The sequence below is a fragment of the Bos mutus genome, chromosome 12 (assembly GCF_027580195.1).
Source record: "Bos mutus isolate GX-2022 chromosome 12, NWIPB_WYAK_1.1, whole genome shotgun sequence".
NCBI lineage: Eukaryota > Metazoa > Chordata > Mammalia > Artiodactyla > Bovidae > Bos > Bos mutus.
Genome location: NC_091628.1, coordinates 36,331,418 through 36,345,280, shown reverse-complemented (window position 1 = coordinate 36,345,280; position 13,863 = coordinate 36,331,418). Strand labels below are relative to the sequence as shown.

Genomic DNA, 13,863 nt, shown 5'->3' with positions numbered 1-13,863 from the left:
CTTAATAATATTAACAAGTCATTTAGCATCCCATAACATATACTAAACTATTTAAGAAAATAATAAACCACCTCACTATTGATTTTATCTTTGATATAAAAATAAATTTAATATTCTATAACCACACTCAATTATTATTTATAAGTGATACCATATGTGAAACTCCAATATATGATCTTTCTCTTCTCCAAAACAGGATTTACCTATTTGAGAGAATATTAGTTTTTTAGATGAAAAAACTGCTGCTGCTGCTGCTACTGCTAAGTTGCTTCAGTCATGTCCGACTCTTAGTGACCCCATGGACTGCAGCCCACCAGGCTCCTCCATCCATGGGATTTTCCAGGCAAGAATACTGGAGTGGGGTGCCACTGCCTTCTCTGGAAAAAACTGCTAGATTCTCCCAATACAACGTCAAGGCTACTTTAACTGATTATCTTCCCAACCTCTTACTGTTGCTAACAATATGGAATAAGCTGGATCTTCAATCCTATACTTAAAAGCACGTCCAAGCAAAAACAAGAAAACTATGGATCTTTCAAACAAAATACCAATAATAATGACTCATATTAAATTCCTTTCAACGCGAATGATACCTTTCTTCAATATTAACCACTTCTGAGGAATCACCAATTTTTTTTAAGTTCGTATCGTTCCCTTCCTGAATCTGTTCCGTCATTTTCTCCAAACATGGTAAAATACCTTCTCCTAGAATAAAAATTAGGAGCAATTTAGTTCAATAAAAAGAGCAGATTAAAGTCTTAAAATGTGAGAATTTTACAAGTTACTATGCTTAAAAAAAAAATTTAGGTAAACAATGTACACCAAAGATTTTAAAACACTCAAGGACTTCTTTAATATGATAAAGAAAACTAAAAAACCCTAATTAAAACACAACATCCTTCAAAAAGTTAATGTTAAGGGGGAGAAATTTTCTAAGTTATAAAAGACTCAAAGAATTGTAGCAACTGAATGTAATACAATAACTTGACTGGATCCTACTTTTAAAAAACACCTTAAAGAGGCAATTTTGGGATCGCAGGGAGCATTCTAAATTGCATTTCCATAGTTAAGGTCCCTGGATACAAAAATATTAATAGTATTGTGGTTATATAGAAGAATGTCCTAATTTTTTCCAGATATTTGAAATTATATAAAATAACGTCTCCATATAATTTGAGATGAAATGACTGAGCAAACTATCAATATGTGCAGATATAAATAGATAAATTTAAGTATAGATACAGATATATATAACATACAAATATAGACAAAGTAAATATGGAAAAATATCAATTGCTGCATCTAGGTAGTGGGTACACGGTCATCACTGCAGCAGTCTTTCAACTTTTCTGGATGTTTGAAATTTGCCAAAAATAAACGGTCAGTGGGACTTCCCTGGTAGTCCAGTGGTTAAGACTCCATGCTTCCACTGCAAGGGGCAAGGGTTTGATCCCTGGTTAGGGCAATTTCACATGCTGCACAGTGCCACCAAATAAAGATGAAAAGGTTAAGGGAATGTACTGTATAAAAAATAAGGAAAAGACATTTGACCTTTTTATACCAAGAAATTACTCTAAACTAGGAATAAGATATTATCCACAAAAGGTGCCCAATACTAAGTACTGAGTAAAGACTTTTTGTCATATCATTTGTGTTTTTCTATATCTGACTCTAAAGAACATATACATAAAAACACCATTAAAGTTGAAAAGCAAATTAAAATTAAAAATACTGGAAATGATTCAGTCCTACTATAAAGAACATGAAATAAAGACATTATTTGATGATCTGTATAATGATAACATTAAAATTATGGTTATGAAGGCTACAGAAAGTGCCATGAGCACTTTCCACATGGAGTGGGAAAAGAACATAATTTATTACACAATACTCACTCTATGATTACAAAATATGGAAAGAAAAAAAAGGCCAGGGAGTGAGCACAGAAACAGGACTTTACACTAGAAATGCCTTGAGCACTCAGTGAGGTTGGAACGAGCAGACACTAAGAACCAGTGCTCTGGCAGGAGCGTACCGGGTGCTGGGAACACAGAGATACAGTAAGGGTGTTGGGGTTGGAGGGATTTCTCTTACAAGTAGTAAGTCCCATCACTAATCTATTGTTCACCTGTCACATCTTCTATCCTATCCCCCACCACCAACACACACTTTTTAAATCGATTTCAAACTTTTCCTAAGCTCTTGAGAAAAATGATCCACACAGAAATCGCTTCCTCCCTTTCTGAAGACTGGCTGCTACCACGACAAGGTCTGAAGTCAACAAGAGTCATCTGCAACTTGTTCCTGGAAAGTCACAAATTCTGTGTCCAAACCAGGCTCAGTGGCTGTACAGAAGTTAGGATCTCTGATTTAAAGACGTAGCATGGACTTCTCTGGTGGTCTGGTGGCTAAGACTCTGCACTCACAATGCAGGAGGTCCGGGTTCAAATCTGATCATGGAATTAGATCCCACATGCTACAATTAAGTGTTTGCATGTGGCAACTAAGACCCAATACAGCCAAATAAATACACAAATATTTAGGAGGACAAAAAAAGACACGAATAGGAGAAAAATATGCAGGACTTGCCTGGTCTTAGAACAACTAGGTGACACTGTCCATTAACTATAGAAGAGAGAAAGATAAGTAACTCACCTTTAGAATAGTTATCATTTTCTTCCTTCAAATCATTTTTTTTCACAAGTGCTTCCTGACACTGTGCCTCATAAAACACGCTGGGAGAAGCACCACTTCTTGAAGTTAAAACAAAATCCTGATGAGTAGTTCTACAGAAGTCGTTTTGTTCACTCGATAAAATGTTAGAAGGGTGTTTTTTTTCTTGGCTTTGATTCTGGTAGATATATGATGGCAAGAAGGGCGTGGTTTTCTCTACAGTGGTTGAATTTCCCGGAGGTCTATACTTTTTCTGGCTCTGGTCATCAGGCAGTGGAGTTAAACCTTACATTAAGAAAATAAACAAAACTGATGACTTTCTATAACATTTTCTGTTCTACCTGTTAATGGCACCTATGATTTCTCCGAAGTGAGAAAAGTACTTTTTTCCCTCATTATTAGGAAACTATGTTTAACAAAGTCATGAAATTTTAAGAGTCCAAAGTGACTTTTGCATACTTTTGATTGAAAGTGCACTTACACCACGACACACGTGCAGTGTTCACAGTCCAGAGCTGCAGCTGGCCTAACTGTGGAAGGCATCGTTCACCCTCCATCCGTGAGCACTGCCTGGAGCTGTCAACTCTAAGCCCTGTGACAAACAGTTAAATGCAGAGCACCGGTGCAGACAGTTACAAATAATCTGAACTGTTCCTTCACAATCAATAACTGCTCTGCGTTACAACACATGAAAACATTTTTCCTTTATGTTCCCATTAAGATGCTGGTGACCTCAGGTGGTGGAATGATGGGTGATTTTGTTTTGTACTTTTCTGTAGTCCCTAAATTTCCTGTAATGCTTTTTACCTGTTCTGTTTAAGTCTCTGCTTTTGAAATCACCCAGTAAACAGACAAAAGATTCCCTTTCCATGTATCTCGAAGATAGAATTCTTAGAGAATAAATGGCAATACTAGCTATCCTGCCTGCTGTACCAGCCCCTTGAAATTTACTACTCCTGTTTTCCCAGATTGTTTCAATTAAACTTAGAATTAGACACACGGAGGGGGGGACTTCCCTGACAGTTCAGTGGTTATGACTCTGTGTTTCCACTGCAGGAGATGCAGGTTCAATCTCTGGTCCAGGAACTTAAGACCCACCAGCCATGTGGCATGGCCAAAAAAATAAGACATAGTGGGAAGTACTTCATAAAAGGCATGCCACCTATGTCTTATACCCTCTGCTTCACCCCTAGCCCACAAATAAAACTGGAAGTCAGGTAGGTCCTCACTGAGTATCAGATTCAACCTGCCTTCTTTAATAACAATATTCTTCCATCTAAATATTTTTGACTAATGGTCATCCCACTTCAGCCTAAAGACATCTCTGACAGAAGAGCAAAATCCCAAAGTAGCAGTCCTCAAAGTGTGGTCTGTACACTCCCAGTGTCCAAGACTCTGTCAGGGCATCCACCAACGTCCAAGCTATCTTCAGAACTACTGAGACAGTATCTGCCTTTTCACTGTGCTGACGTGTACCCTGATCACATGCACTGAGGGAGCTTCCTGGGGACCTCACTCAAAAGCAGAACAGCAGTATCCACTGTGCTCACCACCACACTCTCAGCTCGAAAACTAACAATAGCTTTACTGAAGAATGTTCCAGACAAAGCAAGCAGGAAAATTATTAATTTTTTAGTTAAATTTTAACTCTTGAGTTCATGTCTTCTGAACATTTTATAGGACAAAATGAGAAGTGTGCATAAATCACTTCCGCTGTAAACTAAGCCATGGGCTGTGAAATTTTTTCAGCCATAAGCTCAACTAACTGATCTTTCAGGGATTATTTCTACTTGAAAGAATGACGAACTATGATGATTTAAACCACAGTACTTCGCAGAACACTTTCTCAAAAATGAGACAACTGAGCCATACATTTCAAGGAAACTGACAGTATTTGTTGCCAATGATAAAGTATGAACTTTCAAGTAAAAATCAGAATGTTGGAAAATATGTCCATCACCCTGAGCTTGAAAGCTTTATATTTCAAGACTTTTATGATGATATCTGTGGTAGCATTAATACATATAAATTTTTATACTTCATAATGAAATACATCAATATTTTTAGAACCTACCTCACTCAGAGAACTATTATTTTCCAAATAACCAATGCACGATTTCACCAAAGCACGGATGATGAATCCAAAATGTCAAGATACTTTAATGTATTTTAATGTAATTAGAGCATAGAAAGTTCATTAATATGATTGATTCCATACAGTGAATAACAGCTAAGAAATGACCACTTGTTAAGTTTGGTGGAATATCAAAGAAATAACCATGTTATTTGAAAAAGCTTTCTCCTTTTTCCAATCACATGTCCTTGTGAGGCTGGATTTTTTTCACATACATCAACCAAAACAACATAAATGAAGAGATGGGAGGCGAAAGTAGATATGAGAATCAGCTGAGTTCTATAAGTCAAAAGTTAGAGATTTTCAAAAACACTGAACCATTCTTCTCAACTACTTTTTAGAAAAAATTTTTTTGTTAAAAAGTGTTATTTATAGCACACAGTTATTTTAAATAAATTAGTTTTTAAATTTCCTAGTTTTAATCTCTAACACAGTAAATATCAATAGCTATAGCCCATATACTAATACAAACTCTTTGGAGTCCTCAATAATTTAAGAGTGTTATGGGGTCCTGACCAAAAAATGTTGAGAACTAAAAACAACTGTTACATAACTCCATAGAAGTAGTTCTCACACTAGGAACTTTAAAATCTGCTTCCCTATTGCTCTACCATATGCTATTTCTACCAGAAAACTATCACAGGCTATTTTATAAGTGATAGTGATTATTATTTTTCTGTCCTCCATAAAAGAACCCTGAACCACTCAGTTATTTCCACATACACACCATATTCTCTATATTGTCTAAGATAAACATCTGAATTCCCTGAGCCATTCTTCATTTGCTGCCTTCCTTGTCACCAGTGCTACCACCACACCCAAGGTACCATCCAACCACATCTGTATGCATACCTACCAAGATCTTTCTTCTTTGTATTCTCTACGTCTAGGACAGCCTCTCAACAGAACAGGTGCTCCATTTAATCAGCAAAGTGTGTCTCTTAAAAGGCAGCACCAAGAAGCAAGCACACTGCCCCTGACCACTGTTTTTCAGACCATGGGACACAAACCATTTTGAAATGTCCTTGCTACCTTCCAGGCATGTGAATTAAGAACTGATTCATGAAATTTCTCCGAAATTATGAGTCATGATTTTAAATGTTTTTGTTACTATGCAATCTGGTCAAAAAACTTTCAAAACTACTGCTCCAGATCAACTTCCAACTGCTTGCTTGTCCCCGTAAGTACATCATGCTTTCAAATTAACTGATCTAGCATTCAACAGAAAAGCTGTCCTGTACTACTCCAGAAAGTATTTCTGCTATGGCTCGTTAGCGTAGCAGAATGGCTTCTACACATACACACTTTTATGACCCTGATCAGTTTTTCATTCATCAGGCAGGGGTTGTACCTCAGTAGCCCTAGGTCAAATTCAGCTCTGCATCTTTTATTCTTTTGGGTCTTTTTAAGATTTTATTTTATAAATAAATGTCAATGTCTTTAAGTACGGCACACATGTTCCAGAATGGCACAGATCCCTCATCTGTATTATATTACACCACTACCGTCCCATAGTTGTCTATCTGGCTTGAAATTGGAGTTGGCAACATAACAGAGAAATGGTAGAAATAACCTGTCAAACAACTAAAGACAGGAAACATGTATAACTGCCTACCATGGTACTGACCAAAGGCCTCAGTAAATAATACCTGGGAGTGTCTGCTGCCCAGACACCAAGGCAAGTAGCTCCTCCTGCTCACCCATGAGCCTCTGCAACTGCTCGAGCTGCCGCCTCTTCAGCTGCTCCTGCTTCTTCTGTTGCTCTTCTTTCAGCTTTTTAGACATAAAATTAACTTAATTAAAATTACTATTTCTTTATGGACCTCTGCTCCTTAACATTAATCTTAATCCCTCCCAGCTCCCTTCTCATATCTTCTCTAATAAAGAGTTCCAAAGATGGATGCCTAAGTAACTTAATCTGCCACCAAAACTCTATAAACTCTCAACTGAGAAAAAAAAAAACAAAAACCACATGAATCCTTTGATTCTTAAAGTAGGATCGGTATCAGTCCGTTTAAAATCAACTAATATTTGATCAATCATTTCTAAATTAGTTTTTACAAAATGAGGTAGGAAGATACTGTTAAGTGCTATATTTGTATCTTACATATCAATCATGTTTTAATGTTTCACCTCAAAGTATGATATTATGAGTAAAAGATAAACAAAGACCTGGAACAGATGACTTTTCATTGTAAACAGAAACCTGCAATAACTGTGCAATCATACACATACATATCAGGTCAAACCCCATTTTACCTGTTCAAGCTTTTTAACAAGTGGGTCTTTATAAGGCACTTCTTTTAATTCACTCAAAAGATCTGCGATAAACTCATTTTTGCTATCTTCCCATTGTCCAGGAGCATCCTGACGTGCCACTAGCTGTGGCCCCTCTTTAGTTAAAGCAAAGACTCTCTGTGGTTCAGGTTTATCTGACTGTAACTTGTACGGGCTGTTAGGCTCCAATTTCTGTTCTTCATGAAGTGAATCTTCTTCCCTTATAAAGCTGAAACTATTTGAAAATTTTGTGGCTTTAATAGGAAAGCTGGTAGAAAAGTTCACATTTGCTGGCTTCTCTTCCTCTGCTTCTAAAATAGGAAATCCACGATTTAATATGACCCCAGCCCGAGAAGGATTCGCCATCCACTGGGTTAAGAAGTCCTGCCCACTGTTTAACTCTGAAGAGGTTGGCATCAGAAACATTTTGGTCCAATGGCAGTACCGTATTTAAATAATGTAAAAGATGGAACAGTTATTAATTTCCAACACCTGCAGAAAGAAGACAGAAAACAAGCTACTTTACCCAAACTTCAACCTAGCACAAAAATCTACTGAGTATTTCTTATATAAAAGACTTTAGCAAAGCAATCAAGGAATTAGTTACATATTTTTTTAAATGTCCTCAAAATAATCCACACTGAGGGGATCAAAAATCAAAGTTCCCTCTGATTCAATCAGTTATGGATCAATTTACACAAGTGATAATCAATCAAGACCTAAAACTAAGGGAGCAGGATTCCCTGGTAGCGCAGTGGTACAGAATCTGCCTTTGCAAGAGACTTAGGTTCGATCCCTGGAAGATCCCCTGGAAGAGGAAATGGCAACCCACTCCAGTATTTGCCTGGGAAATTCCATGGACAGAGAAGCCAGAGTCCATGAGCCACAAAGAGTCAGACACGAAGGAGCACAACACAACAACAAAAAACCTAAGGGAGTTAAAGCTCGTCTCAGTTATTTGATTACCAAAAGAAAAACAAAAAAAGAAAGAAAAACAAGTCACTATCTATATCCACTACTACCCGCTTTAACCACTTTCAATGCTTCTGACTGTAGTCCAATACTGCTTCTTTGCCCAACCAGGGAAGCAGTGTTCCTCCTAGTTCCAGAACAAGTCACCACCACCCCAAGGCTTTATCTGGCACCGTCTCCTGTTGTCCCTTCCTCCTCTTCCTATAACTACCTTCCCGCCCACGAGGCAGTCTCTTATCTGTATCCCTAGAGGTCTCTGACATCACTATTTTGGCATTCCTCTCATTATTAGTGGCATTTTGTTTTTGTGTTCATAATCTACCAAGTGAACCATCCTACACTGTTGGTGGGAATGTAAATTGCTACAGCAACTATGGAGAATAGAATGGAGGTTCCTTAAAGAAACTAACAACAGCGTTACCATATGATCCAGCAATCCCACTCCTGGGCATACAGAGAAAACTCTAATTCGAAAAGATACATGCACCCCAATGTTCACAGCAGCACCATTCACAACAGCCAAGACGTGGAAGCAACTTAAATGTCCGTTGACAGATAAATGGATACAGATGTGGTCTATATATACAATTGAATATTACTCAGTCATAAAAAAAGAATGGAATAATGCCATTTGTAGCAACATAGATGGATCCAGAGATTAAATGATATCATTTATGTGTGGAATATTTAAAAATGATACAAATGAACTTATTTACAAAACAGAAACAGACAGACACAGAAAACACTTATAATTACCAAAGCAGATGGAGGGAGAATAAATTAGAAGTTTAGGATTAACAGAACTAAAGAGCCTCTTGATGAAAGTGAAAGAAGAGAGTAAAAAAGTTGGCTTAAAACTCAACATTCAGAAAACGAAGATCATGGCATCTGGTCCCATCACTTCATGGCAAATAGATGGGGAAACAGTGGCAACAATGGCAGACTTTATTTTGGGGGGCTCCAAACTCACTGCAGACGGTGACTGCAGCCATGAAATTAAAAGATGATTGCTCCCTGGAAGAAAAGTTATGACCAACCTAGACAGCATATTAAAAAGCAAAGACACTACTTTGCTAACAAAGGTACATCTAGTCAAAGCTATGGTTTTTCCAGTAGTCACATATGGATGTGAGAGTTGGACTATAAAGAAAGCTGAGTGCCAAAGAATTGACGTTTCTGAACTGTGCTGTTGGAGAAGATTCTTGAGAGTCCCTTGAACAGCAAGGAGATCCAACCAGTTCATCCTAAAGGAAATCAGTCTTGAATATTCATTGGAAGGACTGGTGCTGAAGCTGAAACTCCAATACTTTGGCCACCTGATGTGAAGAACTGACTCATGTGAAAAGACCCTGATGCTGGGAAAGATTGAAGGTAGGAGGAGAAGGGGCTGACAGAGGATGAGATGGTTAGATGGCCTCACTGACTCAATGGACATGAGTTTGGGTATACTCTGGGAGTTGGTGATGGACAGGGAGGCCTGGTGTGCTGCAGTCCACGGGGTCACAGAGTCCAACAGGACTGAGCGACTGAAGTGAAATGAGGATTAACAGATACACACGACTACACATAAAACAGGTAAACAAGGATCTACAGTATAGCACAGGGAACTACACTATCTTGTAATAACCTAGAAAGGAAAACAAACTGAAAAGGAATATGTACGTATATATAACTGAATCACTTTTCTATTCACTTGAAACACAACACTGTAAATTAACTATACTCAAATTTTATTAAAAAAAAAAAAAAAAGGCTAGAAAATTTTCCTCCCAGACTGACAAGTGCATTTTCCCTCTGAGACTTGTCTAGATGCACTGATAAGGGGCATCACCATTGTGATGCAACACTCAGGCGTCTGCATCTGAAACACCCTGTGATCCTTGCCCAGGGGTCCTCAGCCTGCCTTTTGTCTGTGGAAAAACTTCAGCCAAAGAATAAGTTCAATCAGAGAAGGAAGGAAAAGCAGAAGTAAAGAAAAGCAAACAGGACAAAACAGTAACAGCTTAAGTCATTAAGCAAAATCAAGGCCCTGTAGTTCCTTGTCATGGGTTAGTGATAATATTGCGAGCCATTCGGGTGAGCGGTCTTGGAGAGACTGAAACTCCCACCAGGTGGAAGACGTTAACTCCATGATGACCAACCAGACACTAGCCATGACACAGCTGCTACAATTCTGAGACCTGGCCTTGAGAAAATGTGAACAAACCGACTCTGAAACTGAAGATTAACTGTACTTAAAACAAACAAGATGACCCCAATCAGAGGACCGTCATGACGGATTTCAAGATGACTGTCAGAGCCAACTGTGCTGTTTCTCCATGTAGGTGCCTCCATCCACCTAATGGAGAGGGGGTGGGTAAGGTCCTGTCTTCTTTCCACAAAACTTGCCTCTTTATTGGCTTTGAGCAGTGAGCAGGTGGACCCCGCTTTGGGTAATACATCTTTCCTCCACCTATAAAAGAAACCTCCACTGCTCCATTTCAATTTCATTACGATGATCCTGAAAGTATATTTACTGTCAGCATGATGCACAGAAATCCTGTTTTTTCAGCATAACCTGTTATTTATTATTGATACTAAGGCCTTGGTAAAGGGAGCATACTCAGCAAAATGCCTAGGACTATCAGCATGTGAACTCGGATTTTCCTATTATCAAAATCTGTGTGAAACAGACAGACAGCCTTAAGACCTCCAAAAACTGCTACACAAGCTTTCTTTAAAGCACCGGGGGAGGAGTCAAATTCTCGGCAACGCGAAGCAGAAAATGTAGACGCAAACAATTCAAACCCACCCTCAGGTCTTGAAAACCAATTTGTTGCTTAGGGAGGTGAATTTCCGGTCTCCCAAAGAACACGTCATTGAAACCCACCGACCCACAGCAAATCTTCAAACCCACAGCTTTGAATAACCGCGGACAGGGCACCCTGCACGGCCCCTCCGCGCCCAGTGGCGCGCCCCCACTGGCCGAGCCGGTCCCTCCGCGCACCGCCGGCCCGCTTGGATTCAGGACGGCAAACTAACCAGCTCCTTAAGTCCCTCCCCACGAGAAGTCCCGCTCGGAGGCCGGGGCCCCTCAGGCCTCTCAAGCCAGAGCCGGAGCGGGGGAGACGCTGCACTTACAAACCACCCGCCACTGCCGCCGCCGCTCCGCCCGCAGACCCAAAGGCTCCTGGAAACTGTAGTTCCTTCGGTCCCCCTGCGCTTGCGCGAGCGCGCCGTCGGACACACGCAAACTACAACTCCCAGAGAAGCCCGGAAGACACCCGTTAGTGGGAGCTCGCGGCCTGGCACCTTCCGCCCAGGCGTGGGCTCGGGGCCGGAGTAGTGGGCTGCTAAACAGCGGGGAGATGGCTGCTGCAGAGCACTTCCGGGTCCGAGCGACCCTCTCCCTTGGCCTTTGAAAGCTTCGCTAGCGCTCTCGCGAGAAGTGAGTCTCCTCGTCCCCGGAAACATGAGGCTGCGGATGCTCTGATCGGTGGAGGAAGCCTTTCTGCCTAGATTTCTTAGAGTTTTGTTGTCTTTGCCAGGCGGGACCGAGTAAAGGCAGTCAGCCATACTATTTCATGGCAGAGACAACCTTGTGATGAATTAACTGCTTGTCTTTATCGCTTATCTTTGCTGCCTAATGCGTAATTGGCCGTGTGCACAGTGTTGAAAATAAGTATTTTGAACACTGGCGTGCAAAGCTCGAAAACTGTTTTCTTAATTGCCATCGCAGAATGCTGCATAGAAGCGGACTCAGCAATGCAAGGTAGCATTGTGTACACAACTTGGGCTTTGTGCCTGTTTATAAATATTTAAAGTGTCCAACTCTTTGCGACCCCATGGACTGTAGCCCACCAGGCTGCTCCATCCATGGAATTTTCTGGGCAAGAGTACTGGAATGGGTTGCCATTTCCTTCTCCAGGGAAAGAAATCAAAAGAAGTGCCATTTGTAATAACCGGTATAAGAAAACAAACTAGCGCCTACTGCTGGCCCTGCAGGACAGGACAGGGCAGTAATGGACAGTTGTTGGGGCAAGGAATGATAACTTTATTCCAAAAGCCAGAAAACAGAGAAAATGGTGTACTTGGGCCCGTAAAGAACCATCTTGGCAGAGTTAGACTTCCAACTTCTTTTGCACTAAAAGCCTCCAGAGGCAGGGCAGGGCGGTAAAGTCACCTACTCCTGGTTCCCCTCAGCATCTGGAGGAGATGTGTTAATTTCTTCTTTCCTGCAGTCATTCAGGGCTGGGCCTGGTCAGGATGTTTCTAGTCAGGAAGCTTGAAATTGGGGAAAATATATATTTGGTACGAGTTCTACAAAAACAAAGGTACTTTAGCTAAACAAAGGTATTTTAGCTTAATACCAATTACCTGGAAGGCAGTGTTCCTAGAGATGAGTCATTATGTATAATTTAAGCTGATAGGCAGAGGAACCAGAGATCAAATTGCCAACATCTTGTTGGATCATAGAAAAAGCAAGAGAGTTCCAGAAAAGCATCTACTTCTGCTTTATTGACTACACCAAAGCCTTTGTGTGGATCACAGCAAACTGGAAAATTCTTCAAGAGATGGGAATACCAGACTGACCACCTTACCTGCCTCCTGAGAAACCGCTATGCAAGTCAAGAAGCAACAGTTAGAACAGGACATGGAACAAAGGACTGGAAAGGGAGTACAAATTGGAAAGGGAGTACATCAAGGCTGTATGCAGAGTACATCATGCGAAATGCTGGGCTGGATGAAGCATAAGCTGGAATCAAGATTGCCGGTAGAAAAACCAATAACCTCAGATATGCAGATGCACAGATCTGCAGATAATAACCTTATGGCAGAAAGCGAAGAGGAACTGAAGAACCTCTTGATGAAAGTGAAAGAGAGTGAAAAAGCTGGTTTGAAACTCAGTGTTCAAAAAACTAAGATCATGGCATCCAGCCCCATCACTTCATGGCAAATAGATGGGGAAACAGTGACAGACTTTATTTTCTTGGGCTCCAAAATGACTGCAGATGGTGACTGCAGTCATGAAATTAAAATTAAAATTTTCTTGCTCCTTGGAAGAAAAACTATGACCAACGTAGACAGCAAATTAAAAAGCAGAGATATTACTTTGCCAACAAAGGTACATCTAGTCAGAGCTATGGTTTTTGCCAGTAGTCATGTATGGATGTGAGAGTTGGACCATAAAGAAAGCTGAGCACCAAAGAATTGATGCTTTTGAACTGTGGTGTTGGAGAAGACTCTCAAGAGTCCCTTGGATTGCAAGGAGAGTCAACCAGTCCATCCTAAAGGAAATAAGTCCTAAATATTCATTGGAAGGACTGATGCTGAAGCTGAAACTCCAGTACTTCGGCCAACTGATGTGAAGAACTGACTCATTGGAAAAGACCCTGATGCTGGGAAAGATAAAAGGTAGGAGGAGAAGAGTATGACAGAGGATGAGATGGTTGGATGGCTTCACTGACTCGATGGACATGAGTTTGAGCAACCTCCAGGAGTTGGTGATGGACAGGGAAGTCTGGCATGCTTCAGTCCTTGGGGTTGCTCGGAGTCAGACACAACTGAGCGACTGAACTGACTGAAGCTGGTAGGCAACATCTTTTTAGTGATTAACTTGTAATAGACTATGAAAGTTCTTTCCTATTACACTACCATTGAGTTAAAGATAATTTTAAAAAACAGGGACTTCCCTGGTGATCCAATGGCTAAGACTCCATGCTCCTAACTGCAGGGAGCCCAGATCAATCCCTGGTCAGGGAACTAGATCCCACATGCCACAACTAAAAGAATCCACATGCTGCAACCAAGACCTGCCTGCTAAGTCG

The 13,863-nt window shown here is 40.4% G+C and overlaps 1 protein-coding gene across 6 annotated transcripts in view; it reads right to left on the bottom strand.

Moving 5' to 3' along the window:
* Nucleotides 1-13,622, bottom strand: part of CPAP (centrosome assembly and centriole elongation protein) — a 39,776-nt gene extending 26,154 nt beyond the window's left edge. For 4 of the 6 annotated variants that reach the window (XR_011466322.1, XM_005888731.3, XM_070380567.1 and 1 more), the window contains exons 1-5: nucleotides 11,177-13,622; nucleotides 7,067-7,576; nucleotides 6,457-6,580; nucleotides 2,656-2,958; nucleotides 594-705 (exon numbers count right to left, since the gene is read on the bottom strand). Coding sequence is in view for 5 of the 6 variants with exons in the window: in XM_005888731.3 (XP_005888793.1) it covers nucleotides 594-705; nucleotides 2,656-2,958; nucleotides 6,457-6,580; nucleotides 7,067-7,510 (983 nt within the window). In the remaining variant the exon portion in view is untranslated. The other 2 variants (XM_070380565.1, XM_070380566.1) reach the window with 2 other exon arrangements.
* Between the last annotated feature and the right edge of the window lie 241 nt (nucleotides 13,623-13,863).